This window comes from Sabethes cyaneus, chromosome 1, assembly GCF_943734655.1.
Source record: "Sabethes cyaneus chromosome 1, idSabCyanKW18_F2, whole genome shotgun sequence".
In the NCBI taxonomy this organism is placed as follows: Eukaryota; Metazoa; Arthropoda; class Insecta; order Diptera; family Culicidae; genus Sabethes; species Sabethes cyaneus.
Window position 1 is genome coordinate 14,468,807 of NC_071353.1, and position 16,828 is coordinate 14,485,634.

Sequence of the window (16,828 nt, forward strand, 5' to 3'; positions counted from 1 at the left end):
CATTAATTGAGAAATCACTCAAATAGCTCAAATAGCAAGAGACTGCACTTTGTGTTTTGCTTGATATTGAAGGCGCTGTAGATAATGCTTGCTTCGCTTCAATTTTACTGCTCTCTTTCGAAATGGAACCGACTACAATGAGCTAGATTTCAGCAATGCTTTCAAGCAGAGAAATCACAGCGTTGTTGGAAGATACATCGGTCAGGATTTCGGCGATCGAAGGAAGTTCACAAGGAGCTCCCTCGCGCTTGCTTTGGTTACTGATAGCCGACGCATTCCTTCACGAGCTTTCACAGCTTAGTTACAAGACTATTACTTACGCCAAGGATGTAGTACTTTTCGTCAGAGAAAAGTTTGACGCTGTGCAGCTAGGAGCTAACCATGTTATGATGTTTACAAGATGGGCTTAATTTGAACCGCACAAAACAGTCGTTGTATCAATCGCTTGGTGAAACAAACATACCGTTATTTCTCCTGTACTGATTGGTAGGCTAAGCTGCAATAATGAAATCCAACACCTCGGAATAATTCTGGATAAAAAACTAAACTTAGCTGCCCATCTAGATTATGCAGGGTTGTAGAGTAGACAGTATAACAGTGTGCTACGCACGATCATGGAACTCCTAAGTGGTCCGCTCCACGCTTTATCATTTAAAGAGCGATTTCGACACATTGTAACTCTGAACTTGAAAGTTCGGTGCATCTGTTTTGCGATTGCGACGCTCTTGCATTATCTAGGCATAACTTCTACAAAAGTTTGCTTCGTACTCCATACCGAGCATAGAACCTAATACTCAAAAGGTAATTGATTTTATTATCCATGAGTACAAAATTGGGACACAGAATTACAACTATCTAGCTCAACTTCATCATTGGGTGTGAGCAGTGCACAACAATCGAAGCCTGCCCTAAAGATGATCATTAAGACTGTCATCGCCCTTATGGGGTATTGCTGGATAAAAATGGGCCTCGATGCTTAATCTGCACAGGACCTCGCGCGCTGTAACGCCGGCTCTGTGAAAAAATACAGATATTTGCATTTTTGCAATTTCTTTTTAAGCAGATTGATACACAGTCTAGTATTGCATATATTTCTACTTGAAATACGGTGGGATATTTTCCCATTGAGACTGAAACGTTAATCCCTGGGCCTGTTATACCAGCACCTACAATGTTATTTTGTCTTGATCCATCTGTGTAGAAAACTAGTGATCCTGAGCGAAAATTGGTTTCTCTGGAATTCCAATCAGAGCGTATAGAATCAAGAACACGAAATTTGTGATCAAAGTAGTTACGCTTGGGCTTATGGATCTCCTCACTCGTATTATTGTCATCAACCACTTCCAGTTTATCGTCGTCAACGGTCACTGTCCGTGGGAGGTACCAGTTGTTTTCTGTGGAGCCTCTTTCTACCATATATTTGGTTTCCGACGCATTGATTTGTAACTCGATCATTCTAGCTTCCGTTTCTGGTCTGGCGTAGATTGCCTCCTGCAGTCCCAAGGTTTTTAATAATAATGTCGAGGTCATCTGCAAAGGTTAGTAGTTGGCTACTCTTGCTGAAGATTGTTCCTCTCGTTTCTGTTTATTTATTGTACATCATCTGACAGTCTTAATGAAGCGACTAAAATGAATTACTTCTAGATAATCTATTTTTAAACATATAAATGGGTTCGCCAAATACGAAGAGATGTTCAACACTATTAAAAATTCTCACACAAAACGCTGTTGGTTCAAAATAACCGAAGTTCGTCCGGTGAAACTGGTTTACAAGCATCGAGGATGGTCGCAGCACTCGTTGTGATGCACGGAAGTTCATCATAGACAGCAGTTTTGGGGAGTCCATTTCACCGTTAAGCACTTTCGCCACGAGTAAGGCCTGTTGTAATTTGCGGCCTCGTTCAAGTGTGTTCAATCCAATTAAGCGGCAACGACCCGGCTAAGAGGGCAGGTTGGCAGGATCTAGCCAGGGTAAATCCCTCAAAGCTAAACGAACGAATCTTCTCTGCACACGCTCAATCCGCAAGTTCCAATCGAACTGGTGCGGGGTCCAAACCAGACATACATTTTCCAGTATCGGACGTACAAGAGAGCAGTATAAGGCTTTCAGGCAATGAGGATCCTTGAAGTCCCGTCCTTTTCTAGCGATGAACCCTAATTGTGCTTGTTGAACGTCAGCTTTTTGCCAAGAATAACGCCATGGCTATTAACGTGATCCACTCTCTTTAGCGCTTGCCCATTAATAGCATACTCGAAGAAAATCGGCGTTTGAGTTCGGTAAAAAGTAATTACTTCATACTTAGCAGTGCTTATAAGCAAGGAATTCAGTTTACACCACGTCGTAAATTTAACTCGCCTAAGGTACAGCTACGAATCGTCAAGCAGATTTTGAAGTCATCGGCGTAAACAAGTCGACATCCATTGTCTATAGCATGAGCAGCGTCATTGAAAAATATAATAAAAAGAAGTGGGTCAAGAATGCTACCCTGCGGTACACATGATTCGTTTGTAAATCCGATAAATCCGATCCAAGCTTGACTTGTAAAACTCTATCACACAGGAATGATGGCTAAAGTGTCAAAGCGCTAAGTAGCACCCAAGCGCAAAATTTTGGTTAGCAGTGTAAGGTGATCAATTCAGTCAAATACTGCTTTCAAATCTGTGTATATTACGTCAAATTGTGCTTTACATTCGGTTTCCAAAATACAGTTTAACACGAAATCCAAAAGGTTTGTAGTCACGGAACGACCAGGTACAAATCCATGCTGATCGGGATCTATGCAGTTCTTAGTGGCACTCATAATAACTGTGCTAACAACTATTTCAAATAATTTGGATGCAGCCGATAAGTTAGTTATACCACGGTAATTCTTTACATTCCGACGGTCACCACTCTTGAATATCGGAAACATATATGAATATTTCCAGGTATTCGGAAATTTGCCCTGCATAAACGATTTGTTGAAAATGCAGCAGAGAGGAGCAGCTAGAGTTTCAATGCAACGACACGAAATAACAGCCGGAATCCCAGCCGAATACGAACATTTCTATTTTTTCGCACATCATAAATGGTGTAATTTCGCAAATATCAAGATCAGTAAGGTCAGCAGGAACGTTTTCAGCAGCACGCAAAGCACTATCATCTCAAGAAGGCTTAGCGGCGAATACCGAGGAAAAAAACCTTGCGAAAAGCTCACACGCAGCAGATCCCGAGCATGATTCCTCATCACCGAGGTACACCTCAGTAGTAGTTGAGCGGCATTTTAGTTTTGAATTTACAAAATCCCAAAAAACTTTCAGATTCCTGCGCAAATCTGTTTGGATTCTCAAAACATATGATTTGTAAAGACTGGAATTCAACCTACGGTATTCATCGCTAGAACGCTTAAAATCATTTTTTGTTGCAGCAGATTTCTAACGACGAACTTGCGCAACCATGCGTTTCGCTTCCGTTTTATTAAATATTGAATCCAGCACGCCAAGATGATTACGGTGTAAATTAGCCTGGTTCAAATTCAGGAAACCCATGCCATCGATGAGTGCGGCGCTCGCAGTGGAGAATGTCGTGGAATTATGCCTAATAGAACCTGTGCTGTAGTACCAAACAATACGGGGTTGGTTGTAATCACCGCAAACTAATGTAGTACAATGATCACCGCAGCTCTCACAAAAATCGCGAACAGAAGCGACGTGTGCATCGATGATAGCTTTATCATTACTCTTGTCCGGTGGAATATATATAGCACACATTAAAAGTTTCAAACCGTTGATAGCCGCTCGTACGCAAATCTGCTCCAGACATCTACCGTGTGCACTTTCGAAGATCGAGTTCGTGTGTTGTCGTGCGACGGCAATCAAAACACCACCAAAGGAACGTTCATTACTGTTCGATGAACTACGTTCGCAACGAAAGACGTTGAAGCCACTACCAAATAACTGCACTGAAAGGATGTTATCGTCAAGCCCGGTTTCAGTAAACATGATGACGTCGAAGTTACAGTCGTTGATCGCCAAGAAAGCATCATCAATCCGCGCACGTTCTGATGGTATATCCATATTTTAGATGAACTACGATCGGTATGCTGAAAAGATGAGTGGTACGGCAGAGGAAGCGCAAGATGACTATTGTAATACTCGCCTCTGGTGGGAGCCCGCAGACTCCCACCGTCAATGGATGATATGAACTATGAACTCTCTAAATAACAATCCAGCTGGAAGCAGGGTCAAGTGCGATGGATTTCACGTCGGGATCCAATCCGATTTTATATGACACGTATAAGAAATTAACCGTGCCAGTTCGTTTTTGTGCAAGGCGAATAACAGCAACAGGTTCGATTTCATTCAAGCAGCGCGAAACAATTTTATGCACATCACTATCCGTTATTTTTGGATTTAAACCGGACAAATAAAGCCAGAAACAGTTTTGAGCTCTAGCAGTAGCTACTGTAGGCACAGAAAGGTCACTTGCTAGTCACAGGTCAACGCTATTAGCACCACGATCGAATGGGACATCAACTGGGATACGTTCAGCACGGCGGCGTTTTGCATTTCTTACCGGCCATGCTGGTGTAGTTGATAAGTTTGTAGGGGTACAAATAACAGAATCAACAATCGGCGGTTTATAAGTTATATTGTCGAATTTTTGATTCAATTCTTCAACTATTTCAGTTAGCTTTTGTACTTGAGCAGGCAGATCAACGGGCAGTTGCGGGTAGGAAGGTTCATTTTCATGCATCATCTCTTTCAAGCAGCAGCTAATCGATGCCCACTTGCTGCCTCACACCTTCAATAGTGATGTTGAATAACATACAGTCCAGTCCAACCTTTTGCTACAAACCTCTGCGCGATTCGGAGGGACTCGAAAGTGCCCCCGTAATATTTACGTACGTAACACATCACTCGCTGCAGGGTAGCTTTGATCACTCGCGTCAATTTGTCCGTAAAACCATACTCGTTCTGCCATAGTTGTTCGCGTTCGACTGCATCGTATGCTGCCCTGAAATCCACGAAAATATGATGCTTGGGCACGTTGTACTCCCGACATTTCTGGAGGATTTTTTCTCCCGCGTTCTACCAGTCCTCCGATTGTTTTTCCTCCAACCTAATTGTTGATATTATCCAATGAAGTGCCGTTGCTAGCGTGTCTTGAACATTTTTGTAGAGTCTGCCGGAAAGTTAACTTCCGTTGCGTCGCCTTCCGTTATACCGCCGTTGAGATACTCACCGAAAAAATGCTTCCACCTGTCGACCACCTCGCGTTTGTTTGTGACCTCGTCTCTAAATATGTATCAAGTTTCGGTGTGTGTCCTTTACGAGATTGATTCATCTTCTCATAGAACGTACGCGTCTCACGAGCCCGTAGTTGTTCTAGCTCTTCACGATCTCTGTCCTCCTTCTGGCCCTTTTTCCTCTTTAGGATCATGGTCAACTTATTCCATGTTCGTCGATACTTGGTTAGATAGTTTTTCTAAGCTATTCAAGTTGTGATATAGGAGTAACTCTAAAATCGTAGTTCATTCGACACGATAATAAGTTAAAAACAAAAATAAGCAAAAAACAACTTTCGATGGTCGAATAAAGAAAATTGAAAATTTCACCATAAAGTCCACGAACGTTCTGGTAATACACTAGAAGTCCAACCGTTAGGATACCGTTAGTCTTCGTTTGTTGAAGACAGCTGGTGAAGGATTGGGTTACAGAGTAAAAAAAGCTAAATGTAAGTTTTGGACCAGTGGTGGATGATGCATTTAATTCGAGCCTAGGAAATTCCATATGGGATAGTTTCGGTTGCAGTGACATAAATTCACACAAAAAAGTAGAAAGTCGTTTAAAATGATAAACTCATTTCTGTCAACGCTAGTATTACTTCTTTTAATTTGAAGCTGGTTAATATTCCTAGTAAAAAAACTGAATTAACGGAATGCGGAAATGTTCATATGCATGAATGATTTGACATTCGGCAAAGATTGAAAATCTTCGAATTTATATGCATTTATTCACGAGTCGAAAGTACCGGTTTCAAAACTACAATGCATAATTAATGTCTAGGATTGACAGCTAATAAGCTAGAGCTAAAAATAGGATAATATCTTCACACGATCTCTGATAATTATGAGTTGATAACAGTCAGAGTGGTAATCTTTCTACAGTCAAATGAGAGTAACAACGTTTATTACCTTAGAAAATCATTAATCTCAAGCTGAGGATTAATTAGTGGCTATCAAGCATGGCACATTTTTTTTCTGCCTGGTGGTGGTGTGTTGATAGTTCACTAACCGAAACTCGCACCTCCATCAATATTAATGAAAGTGAATCCGACTTTCACTGTCACTGACTGCACAGCCTTCGACTAGGCTTCGTCGTACAATAATTTATCCATAGCGTTTGCGATGTCGAAGACCCGAACAACGGCTCTTGGCAAAAGTAAACTCTCTTTCCTGTCGCCAGCACTGGTGCTTAGTGCTAAAATTGAAAATTGCTTGGCCTGATGCTGGTTTGATATCGTGCAAATGTATGACATTAACTCGTGTGCTGCTGCTAACCAAGTCAGATTGTTGGTGGTTGTCTATCATAATAATAATAGAGACACCGTGTATCATCATCACTAATCGCAGCATTTTTGCTCTGTTTTCCCTTTGTTTTCAATTGCAGACATTTATAGCCAAACATCCAGATGCATCATCACTCACAGATGCCTTCAACAACAGGCTTATCTACTACACTAGGACACGTGGTCTGTTTCGGTACTGCTATCCGAAAGAGAAACCTCCGGCGTCATCTGGTAAGTACTTGAGCCCCTAAGGGAATTATGTCCCTGTGTTTTCAAGCAATTAAAACCTCGTTCAAGACTATTTTCGAAGAAAACAGTTTCGGAAATTGCATTCAACGCGCTCTGTTTTTATTTTATTTTGGCATCCTAGCAGAGAGGAATCCTCACCGCACGCGGTTGAAATTGCAAGTGGTAAACAGTTCCAATTAGCCAAATGGTTGTAAAATTTTAAAACCGGCGGAACGCCATTCGGTTGGAGGCGCAAAACTCACCGAGCAACTATTTTCCCTTTCACGTGTGCACCGTAGTTTAAAACGTGTCCAAATGCTGCTAATGCTCTCGGATGATATGTGCCAGTTTGGGAAATCACAACGGTTGCGACGCGACCGTGCAGCGTGTTTAGTCGCCCCCCAACTAGCATAGCATAGCAGCAGCAGCGGCCTGCTGCTGCTGCTGCTTTTTAGTGCCGGTTTGGCGAAACTTGGCTGTTTATCGCGTTCGCAAGTTTTTTTTCCATTCGTCTAGGCCCGAATGTGTTAATGAAGCTAGAGCGGAGAAATTTTCATAAAAAAAACGCATCACTAAACGAACCGTCGAAACCATGGGAATGATGAGTTTTCGAAAACCATCGCTTTATGGTCTGCCTAGCACAAGCTTGCGGGTTGAAGGAATGTTGACGTATCGAGCCAAAGTCGCGCCCGCCGGTCGGCCGTTGCGCGCCGCGCCGGTGAGTAGGCCGTGCCGTTGACTTGGTTTCGGTTGGAAAGAAAGCACTGTTTAGCAATGATTTATAGCTATTTTTTAGCTGAAGGCTGATTTTTGTTCAAATTGTTTTTAACCTGAAAAATGGAATAGCAATATTTGTGGTCTATACAAGAGATGAAATATTAGAATTCTTCACTCCGTTGTAAATGCCCAGGCGAGGGTAGACATAACTTAACACCTCTATGCATTCCGGCATCTCACACCTTCCAAGGTCATCGCCATGTTTAGTCTATGGCCATAAATAGACTACACAATTCAGCGTAGTTCCACTTCTCAACCGGAAAGAAATCGAAAAGAAAACAGCAAAATTCTGAACCGCTCCATTCGAGTCACACGAGCGACTGAATAAGCAAAAGCCGGACCAAAGAAAAATAACGCAAATCGACCCTTTTCCGGTACGGAATCGGAACTGAGCCATGATTTATAATTTTCGGCTAAATAGATTTCAATGCCTTTTCAGTTTCAGATATTGTTTGTGATTCCCACGCAGTTAAAGTTCACATCGTTTGTTTTTGATCACGTCGAACGGAAGCATCTTCCCAAAACAAAAATTAATATTGATTTGGTGTCTACAGTCAATCTCAAAATTGAGGGTACCTACACTAAAAAGTTAAGGGGAAGTTAAGCCAAACTATTTTCTATTGCTTTGTAATTTATTTTTAAGTACAAATGACTTTGCTTTGCTACTTTGCTGTTTTCTCCATTCGCAATATTTACTCACTTGACTAATAACAATATACAGGACGGAGTCTGTTTTTTCGCTTAGAATTACCGAATCTTACATATCTGTAGTGATTTTTTTTTGTGAAAATTACAAAAACAAACTCGATTATCCGGAGCAAAAGAAAGGAAAGATTCCGACTGATCGAGTCACCGGATGATCGAGCACGATCTGTGAATAGCTACCCACATATTTTGTACATGGTTGGAAGAGCTTTACTAGTCAGCTGATTCATGATACTAAATCAAACGTTATTGTACGTAAGAGTACTGCGGGTTAAACCGGCACCACAAGTGTTTTACTAGAAAGCATTAATTAGTTGTGTTTTTATCTGCTGAACATGTAAAAATTATATAACTTAATAGCATTTAGCAGGGAAATTTAAATTCCCTCTATTGACATATACTTAGAAAACCATATTGTACCAAAACGTAAAACTGTAAGGGATCTGGGAATAATCTTAGACTCTGAACTGGCATTCACTGGCACATTATAATATGCTGGGCTTTATTAAATGCGTCAGTCATAATTTCAAAGATTCGTACACAATAAAACTTTAATACATTACATTTATTAGACCTGTTCTGGAATATTGCAATCAGGGATGGTCCGATCACTTTGACTCAATTTTGATTCATTTGATTCTAGGGCAGGGCGTGACGCGTGGTTTCTTATTCTTCTTAACATTGCGTTGGCGATCCCCTTTCAAAATTTACTGCGGCAACGAAAAGTGTTTCCGAAAACGTTTAAATTTCAGCTGCAGTTTATGATAACAAGCCACTTGTTCCAGTTGATCACTAATTACACAAAAAATGATCCAATCTGGCCGAATTACTTAATCCTCATAGTACAAATTACGCGAAAAATGGACCAGTCAATAGTATGATGCGTCTTTATAACTAAAATTACAAAAAAATTGACTTCACTATGTCCACAATCCAAATTAAAAAGCGACTTGGCCATAGGAATAATGTATAGGCATGGACGGCTGCATCGATTCTCTTCAGCTGTTTGGAGCCGCCTCTAACGTGTATCGTTGTGATCGTAGCTCGAAGAATAGTGACAAAAGTAGTTTTGGTGGCGTTTTGATTGCCGTCGCTCAACAGTACCCTAGTTCGCTGGTCAACTTAAGACATGGAAATTGTCGCGAACAAGTCTGTGTTTCTGCTGTCATCAAAGGAATGAAGTTTTTGCTTGCTGCAGTTTACATCCCACCTGACAGAAGTAAAGTTGTCAAGTTTATCGATGAGCATATTCTCTCAATCCGTGAATTACGTGACAAGGGGTCTTCAGAAGAAAGAATTCTCATTTGTGGTGATTATAACCAACCGCAAATTTCTTGGTTTATCCCATTATGTCCTAGCGTATGATATATCATATCTCGTCTTCCAAACCTGTTTACTGCTGAATTTCAATAGTTAGCATTGTTAATATATTACTACAAGAGAGATAAGACATCAATCTAATGTGTGTGTGAGATAATCTGTAAGTTTTTGTCATTTCATCTGTATTTTCAACAGTGCAAAGTTGTGATAAATGCCGGAAAAAAGTTGAAAAAATAGCGAAAAAAACTTTGTCTCCAAAACGCGTGAAAAAGTCTACATTTAGTGACGAAACATTACCTGACATGTAAATTGGTATTTATATGTAAAGTCTATCACAAAATTCGATAGGAAATCTGTAAACAACTTTGTAATTTGTTTGTTTGAAACTGAGCCTATGAAATATTTTACCTGCGATATTTTGGCCTTGAAAGCATTCCAAATGACGAGTTTGCGTTTCCCGACACATTCGAGCCATAGTATAATAGATTACAGAGTTTCATCTGGTCCAAATTTAGGTATACCCGGGTCATAATGGGTTAATGGAGAGGATGGAGTACAATAACACCAATTCTCTCCCGCTTCCTGCTGCTAGCGCTACTGTGGTCGATGGATTTGAATTCCTAAACTTGAAACAAGTTAATTCACTGCGTAATAATCTCGGACGAACACTGGACCTCGTTTACTGCTTTCCTGAACAGCCATCTCTTGTGCGTCGGGCTGTTTCTCCGCTACTTCCTGGTGATCTTCTCCATCCTCCATTGGATTTATTCTTGCCGATACTGGCATGCGCCGTTGAAGTTCCAGCTGTCATTTTCGAAATTGCGCCTCTGAACTATCGCCGTATTAACTTTGATGTTCTTGTGAACCACCTTTTGTCTCTGGATTGGGCTGCTTTATTAGACGAGATCGATGTGGATGATATGGCATTGCGGTTTTGCGATGCTATTTGCACCTGGCTGAATGAGAATCTTTCCAGAATTAGACCTCCTTCAAAACCTGTCCGGAGTAATAGTGAGTTGCACAGATTGAAACGGCATCGAAACACAAAGCAGAGACTACTTCGTAAGCAACGGACACCGCAGAATAAACGCGCTTTCAAATTTGCTAGCGATGCATATCGTAGGCTAAATAGTTCACTCTACAAATCACACGTACTGCGGACGCAATTCAGATTGCGAACTAGTCCAAAAAGCTTTTGGACATTCGTAAACTCTAAGAGGAAAGGATCTTCTATTCCCTCTAGTATGTTCGTGGGCGGAACGGAATCATCAACTGTTACTGAATCTTGCGAATTGTATGCTGATCTTTTTTTTCTGTGTTCGTCAGTGGATGTACCACGCAGTCTGATGCTGAAATAGCTGCGTCACGTGTCCCCGATGGTGCTGTTGATCTGGACATTTTTGACATCAATCCCGACATGGTCATTTCTGGTGCAAAGAAATTGAAGAGCTCCTACTCGCCTGGTCCCGATGGTGTTCCGGCTATTATTTTCTGTCGCTGTGCTACTGCTCTTGCCGTGCCTCTCAGTCGAATTTTCACCAAATCGTTTGAGCAACGGAAGTTTTCACCGCTGTGGAAACCGTCCCATATGTTTCCCGTATTTAAAAAAGGAGAAAAGCGAGATGTAAGGAACTACAGAGGCATTACCAGTCTTTCTGCTGGATCAAAGCTCTTTGAAATCATTGTAAGTGGTATAATTCTGAACAGCACCAAAAACTATATATCAGTCGAGCAGCATGGTTTTATGCCTGGTCGTTCGGTGGCGACGAACTTGAGTAGCTGCATCTCACAGATAGAAGCTGGAACTCAAATTGACGCTGTGTATTAAGACCGCTTTCGACACAATAGATCATCGAATACTCTTGCACAAGCTCTCTAAACTCGGTGTATCTAATAGATTGACTTCATGGTTGAGCTCATATTTAACAGACTGTACTTTACGTGTCAAGCTGGATTCCACAGTTTCACGTGCATTCTGTAATACTTCTGGTGTACCGCAAGACAGTAATCTGGGGCCTTTGCTATTCGCGTTGTACTTTAACGACATTACCATTCTGCTTGGTTCCGGATGCACACTGGTATATGCCGACGATCTAAAGATCTACCTCGTTGTGAAATCTATCGCTGATTGCTACCGATTGCAAGCGCTGTTGGACACCTTTGCTGAGGAAACACTTTCTCTGTTCCCTCTCGCTTGTTTTCTTGTGCCGTTATTTGCGCTTTTCGTGTGTCCTGCTTTTCCTCTCTTTCGTTTATCGTCTTTTTCCTTCTGTTTTCGCTGGCTTCAGGTCCGTTTCTCGTTCCATTTCCCCTTCTTTTTTTTTATTTATTTTTGATCTCGGTTTTCATCTTTTTTCGTTTTTAACTCCTTTTGTATCCCGATTTTTATTTTCATCTGTTCCATTCTTCCTCTTATTATGTCCTGCTTTCTCCGTTTTCTATCGCGTTCTGTGTTTTCCTTTTCCGTTTTATTACTTTTGGCTTTTATTTATTTTTTCTTTTTCTGCTCCTGCATTTTCTCCTTTTCATTTCCTCCTTTTCTATCGCGTTTTTCCCTTTTCTGCCCAGTTTATCTTCATTTTCTTTCTCGTTATCTTCATGGTTTTTCATTCTTTTCTCTCATACTTCTCCTTTTTTCCGTTCGACATTTTTTTCATTTCCCTCTTTTTCTCTCCCGTTCGCTTCTTATCCACTTTTTTTTCTCTTTTTTTTGTCCCGTTTCTGCTCCCATTGTCATGTTTTTTTCTTTCGTTTGTCTTTTTTCATGCCAGTTTATTTTTTTTACCTTTGTTATACTATGACAAAGGTTTAGGAATTGGTCGAAAAACACGAAATTGATCCGAGGCCCGGAGGGCCGAGCCACATATACCAATCGACAGGGTTCGACGAACTGAGCAATGTCTGTGTGTGTGTGTGTGTGTGTGTATGTGTGATGTATGTGCGGGGCGCAACTTTTCTATCGCCTGTTTCTCGAAGATGGCTGAACGGATTTGTTCGCTATTACTTTTGTTTGAAAGGTATTATTGCCTAGTACATCACTATTGAATTGTTTCATGGTCCGACTTTTCGTTTGAAAGTTATAAGCAAAAATGTGAAAATTACGTGACACGATTTTCTCCGGAACCAATCGACCGATTTCAACGATCTTAGTATCGAATTAAAGCTCTTGTTAAGGCTAAATTTTTCGGATAAATTTTATTGAAAACAAACGAGTAGTTTAAAAGTTATGCTTAAAAAACCTGTTTTGACAAGGTAATAATTATCGCCTGTTTCTTAGAGATGGCTAAACCGATTCAGGCGCTTTTAGTCTCATTTGAAAGGTAACATAGCCTAATAGATCACTATTGATTTGTTTTTTGATTGGACGTTTAATTTGAAAGTTATGAGCAATTGAAAACAACACATTAAAATTTACAATAATTTATAACGATTTCAGCTAAGATAGTTTATCTAGTTTGAATTATTTTGGCATCAAATTAGAGATTTTAATGCTGCAAATATATCTGCCAAATTTCAGAAGAATCGGTTTTGCCGATCAAAAGATATTAACCCTCCAACACTCGCGCCAACTTTTGTAATACGGTTACTCGCGCGCACAATGGCCCAAAGCCAAAAAGACATGCGCACTAGAGTTTTGACTGAGAAAACTTGGTTTTAGGTTTATGAAACCTTCGGAAGAATTTCTTGAAATTCAAAGTTCTATCATCTGGTGCAATTTAAATTTTGATTAATCCCCCTAAAAGTGAAATAAAAAAAATATTTTTCTTCAGTTTCAATATAACACATTGATGTGTTCTGCAAAGTTTTAGAACATATTATTACAAGAAATTTTGTTGAACACAGTAACCTTCTATCTATTCAGCGAAGATAGAAAATCTTATTTATTGTTTATGAATTTGTAAAATCAGTATTTTATATTTTAGCTCTTTTTGTAATTGTTGTATGACTTCATGACTTCATGTATTATAAAATTGTACAAATAGTAAAAATACACAACTTTGCTGAATATAGTGTACCTCTATGTTTGTTTGTTTAGGTACTGTAGAACTTTTATTATAAAAAATACCTTAATTTTGACTCCAAATTACTCAACTACCAACAGATAAATTTTAAACATTTTACATTTGCTGATAGTTTTGCTGCATACAGACACCATTTTTCCATAAGAAGAAACGAGAGAAAATTCCAGTTGGGATCAATTGCGGTACACTTCACATGCTGATTGCTTCGTTTCTGTGATGTCAGTTTATGCTGATCTATTTTCCCAACAATTTAAAGCATTAATGCATTGAATAATTATGACATTTTCCTCATAACAAGTTAATTGAAGAATATACGTTAGTTAAACAGCGATTTGTAACTTTATAACAATATGGCATTCAAAAACCTACACGTGTTGTACAAAACGCAACAGCGTGAGTAACCGAAGGTTAATAAAAATTGATAAAATTTATTTAAGAAAACTTTATTAATGTCAATCAAAAAGAATGGCATTACAGGAATTTATGCATAGTTCTAAAACCTACAAACTAGACCTATACTAGGCAATGTATATGTTAAATAATAATATTTCCTCTTACAACTTGCTTTTACTTGCACTTACTCAAATTAGTAACAACCAACTTACCCTTACTCAGTAATTTCTTGAAAAAAGGATCTATCAAAATTTATAAGTGCTGCTATTTTGTTCAAATTGTGAACACTTATTCAATTTCCAACAATTTTATGAAAACCAACGAACTACGTAACGTTAACCAATAGATGAATTATGTTCCGAAGACGTGTCGATTTCTATCTCAAATAGCAAGTAAGACCGTATAACAAAGGTTCCTTTCACCACTAGGTGGATTAAATCGGGTTTTTCTCTTACGTTTCTCTGTTCTCTTCTCTAGATCCATCGGTAATCCATCTGCGAATTTGCTAAGAAAATTTTCTTTCATGATCATAAGAAACGCTTTGCTCTACGTTGTTTTATTCATGAGATATGAATTTTTGGGTCAGGAAAATATTCAAGGAAATCGACAGTTTTTCAGTGCTTTATCTCCTACTGCTCTTCAGAAAAAGAAGGAAGCAGAACGAAAAAACGGAACAGAAAGGCTCAAGAGATATTTTCCTCGGGAATAAGCCATGCAGTAAAACGATGTGAGGAATGTGTGAACGCGAGTGTGTAGGTAGAAGAATGTCTGCACACAGCGAGGGTGGTTGTTTGTTTCATGCTTGCGTGTGCGGCGTACGCGTTCAATGCTGTGCTTTTCATACTCACTCGCGTGTGAGCAACATTGATTTACATTGATTAATATTGACATACTCACTCGCATGTTGAGGCAACGTTGACTTCTCGCTCGATTGGCAACATTGCAAAGTGAACTTCTATTGGTTTTAAATTGAAATTAGACTTAAAATTAACTTGGACATAAAATTAAAGTTGAAGTCAGACTTAGCAATGGATAAGATATTAGACTTGAATAAAAACTTAAATTGAATTAGATATAAATTGGATTTAAATTGCAATTGAAATTGTATTTGGAATTGGACTTGAAATTAGACTTAAAATTGGACCTGACATCGGTGTTGAAATTGGGCATGAAATTAGAATTGTATTTGAATTGCAAATTGAGCTTAATATAGGCTTGAAAAAAAAAGTTTGGAAAGTATTTATATTAACTGGACTTGAAACTGGAACTATTTTTACGCAATTTATTTTCCCATCGCAAAAATAGTGGCCGACCTGTGGACTTCTGAGTTTCAAAAATTATTCGGTTTTGCATTAAATTTGACAGTTGACAGAGAAGGTGGAACACGTGTCCCGGTGTGCTCCAGCCTGAGTACGCCAGTGCTTGTCATTGCTCTACGTCATTACATGACTTCCATTTTGCTTGTCTTTCAAGTCTATAGTGTCTCCAGGTGTCACATGATGGGTTGGCGAGTAAACAAATTATATTTCAAAATAATCTGCTCATAATTTCTTTTCTCCATTTGGATATGATCTTAACTATTAACAAATGCGAATAAATTTTGACTCATATTATCCGAATGTTGAATTTATATACGTACAATCATGATGGTTTGTTATTACCAGCGCCATCTGTATGCTTCGTTACTAAATTATTCAGTCAATGAATGAGCTATCAAACAACATTAAACCGATTATCGTGTCACAATATTTTCACCTCTTACGTAATAATTTTGGGTGTACGCTCAATTTTGGCACCAGCTGTACGCTTCCCAAGTGCTTCCAAATCGTTTCAACTTACCGACAATTATAATCGCCTTCAAACAAGAAAAGAAAACACTCGAGGATAGGGCCCTGCGGGCGTTTCGCAGTTTGCAAGTTTCTTCTTATGAATCGAAGAGAAAGTCGTAAATCCAATTATGCCACCGAGACCGACAGGCGAAATCAGCATCATCGCATCGGTGGCACATACATACTTGTGTCCCGAAAAAGGGTAGTAAAACGCGTTGATTACGAAACGAACTGCCAGCCGTGCCGATTACCGACCCCCTAGGTCCCGTCGCGTCGTCGGGTCGTCATAAGCCGGTGTGTGAGGATCGATCGTGGTAACGGTTGAAACAAAACGAACGTCATCATCCGATGCCCGGCGGGTTAGTTTGATTGATGGATTGATTTTTATTTTCTCGTGCTTTATTCATTTACGCTGTGTCACATTTTCTGTGACGAACCTGCCCAAAACTGGAATCGGTTATGCGTGCGGCGGGCCCGGTTTATTTACTCGTGTTTTCGCATGTCGGTAAAGTGTAAAGTGTAAACGATCATAATCTTTTATGCAGAATATCATATTTTAGCGTGTATCTTCAAACCTGCGCAAGTTAGTGGCAATAGTTGTGGTGAATCGAATCGGTTGCTCCGATACATGGCAATACACGTGTTGGTTGAGCCAATACAGGTGTGTGTTCATTGCAAATCGAATCGTGAACACTGAAAGCTGAACGCTTCTCAGTAGATCACCGGAGCGTGGTGGGAAACAAACGTAAAAGTGGGATCGAGTGCATAGCGTGCGGAGAAAAAGGGCAGACGAATCGTGTTTTTGCTCCGGAATTGAGTGCTTGCTTGCGTTGCGTTTATGCTTTCCGATAGACGTCGCAATATAGCCCCCAAATTGGAATCAAAATAACGTCTTTTTTCCTAATATAAAATTCCTAATTTTCCAACTTTCAGTCGGAACTACATACTACAACGACTGGTCTAACAAGCCAGTCGTCGTGTGTACGAATCTCGGCTGGCCGGTG

At 39.8% G+C, this 16,828-nt stretch overlaps 1 protein-coding gene across 1 annotated transcript in view; it reads left to right on the plus strand.

Annotated features, from left to right (window-relative positions):
- Positions 1–16,828, plus strand: part of LOC128732856 (uncharacterized) — a 38,936-nt gene that overhangs the window by 15,827 nt on the left and 6,281 nt on the right. Inside the window, exon 2 of the mRNA XM_053826273.1 lies at positions 6,652–6,781. Within this exon, the coding sequence (XP_053682248.1) occupies positions 6,652–6,781 (130 nt within the window). The remainder of the gene's footprint in view (positions 1–6,651; positions 6,782–16,828) is intronic.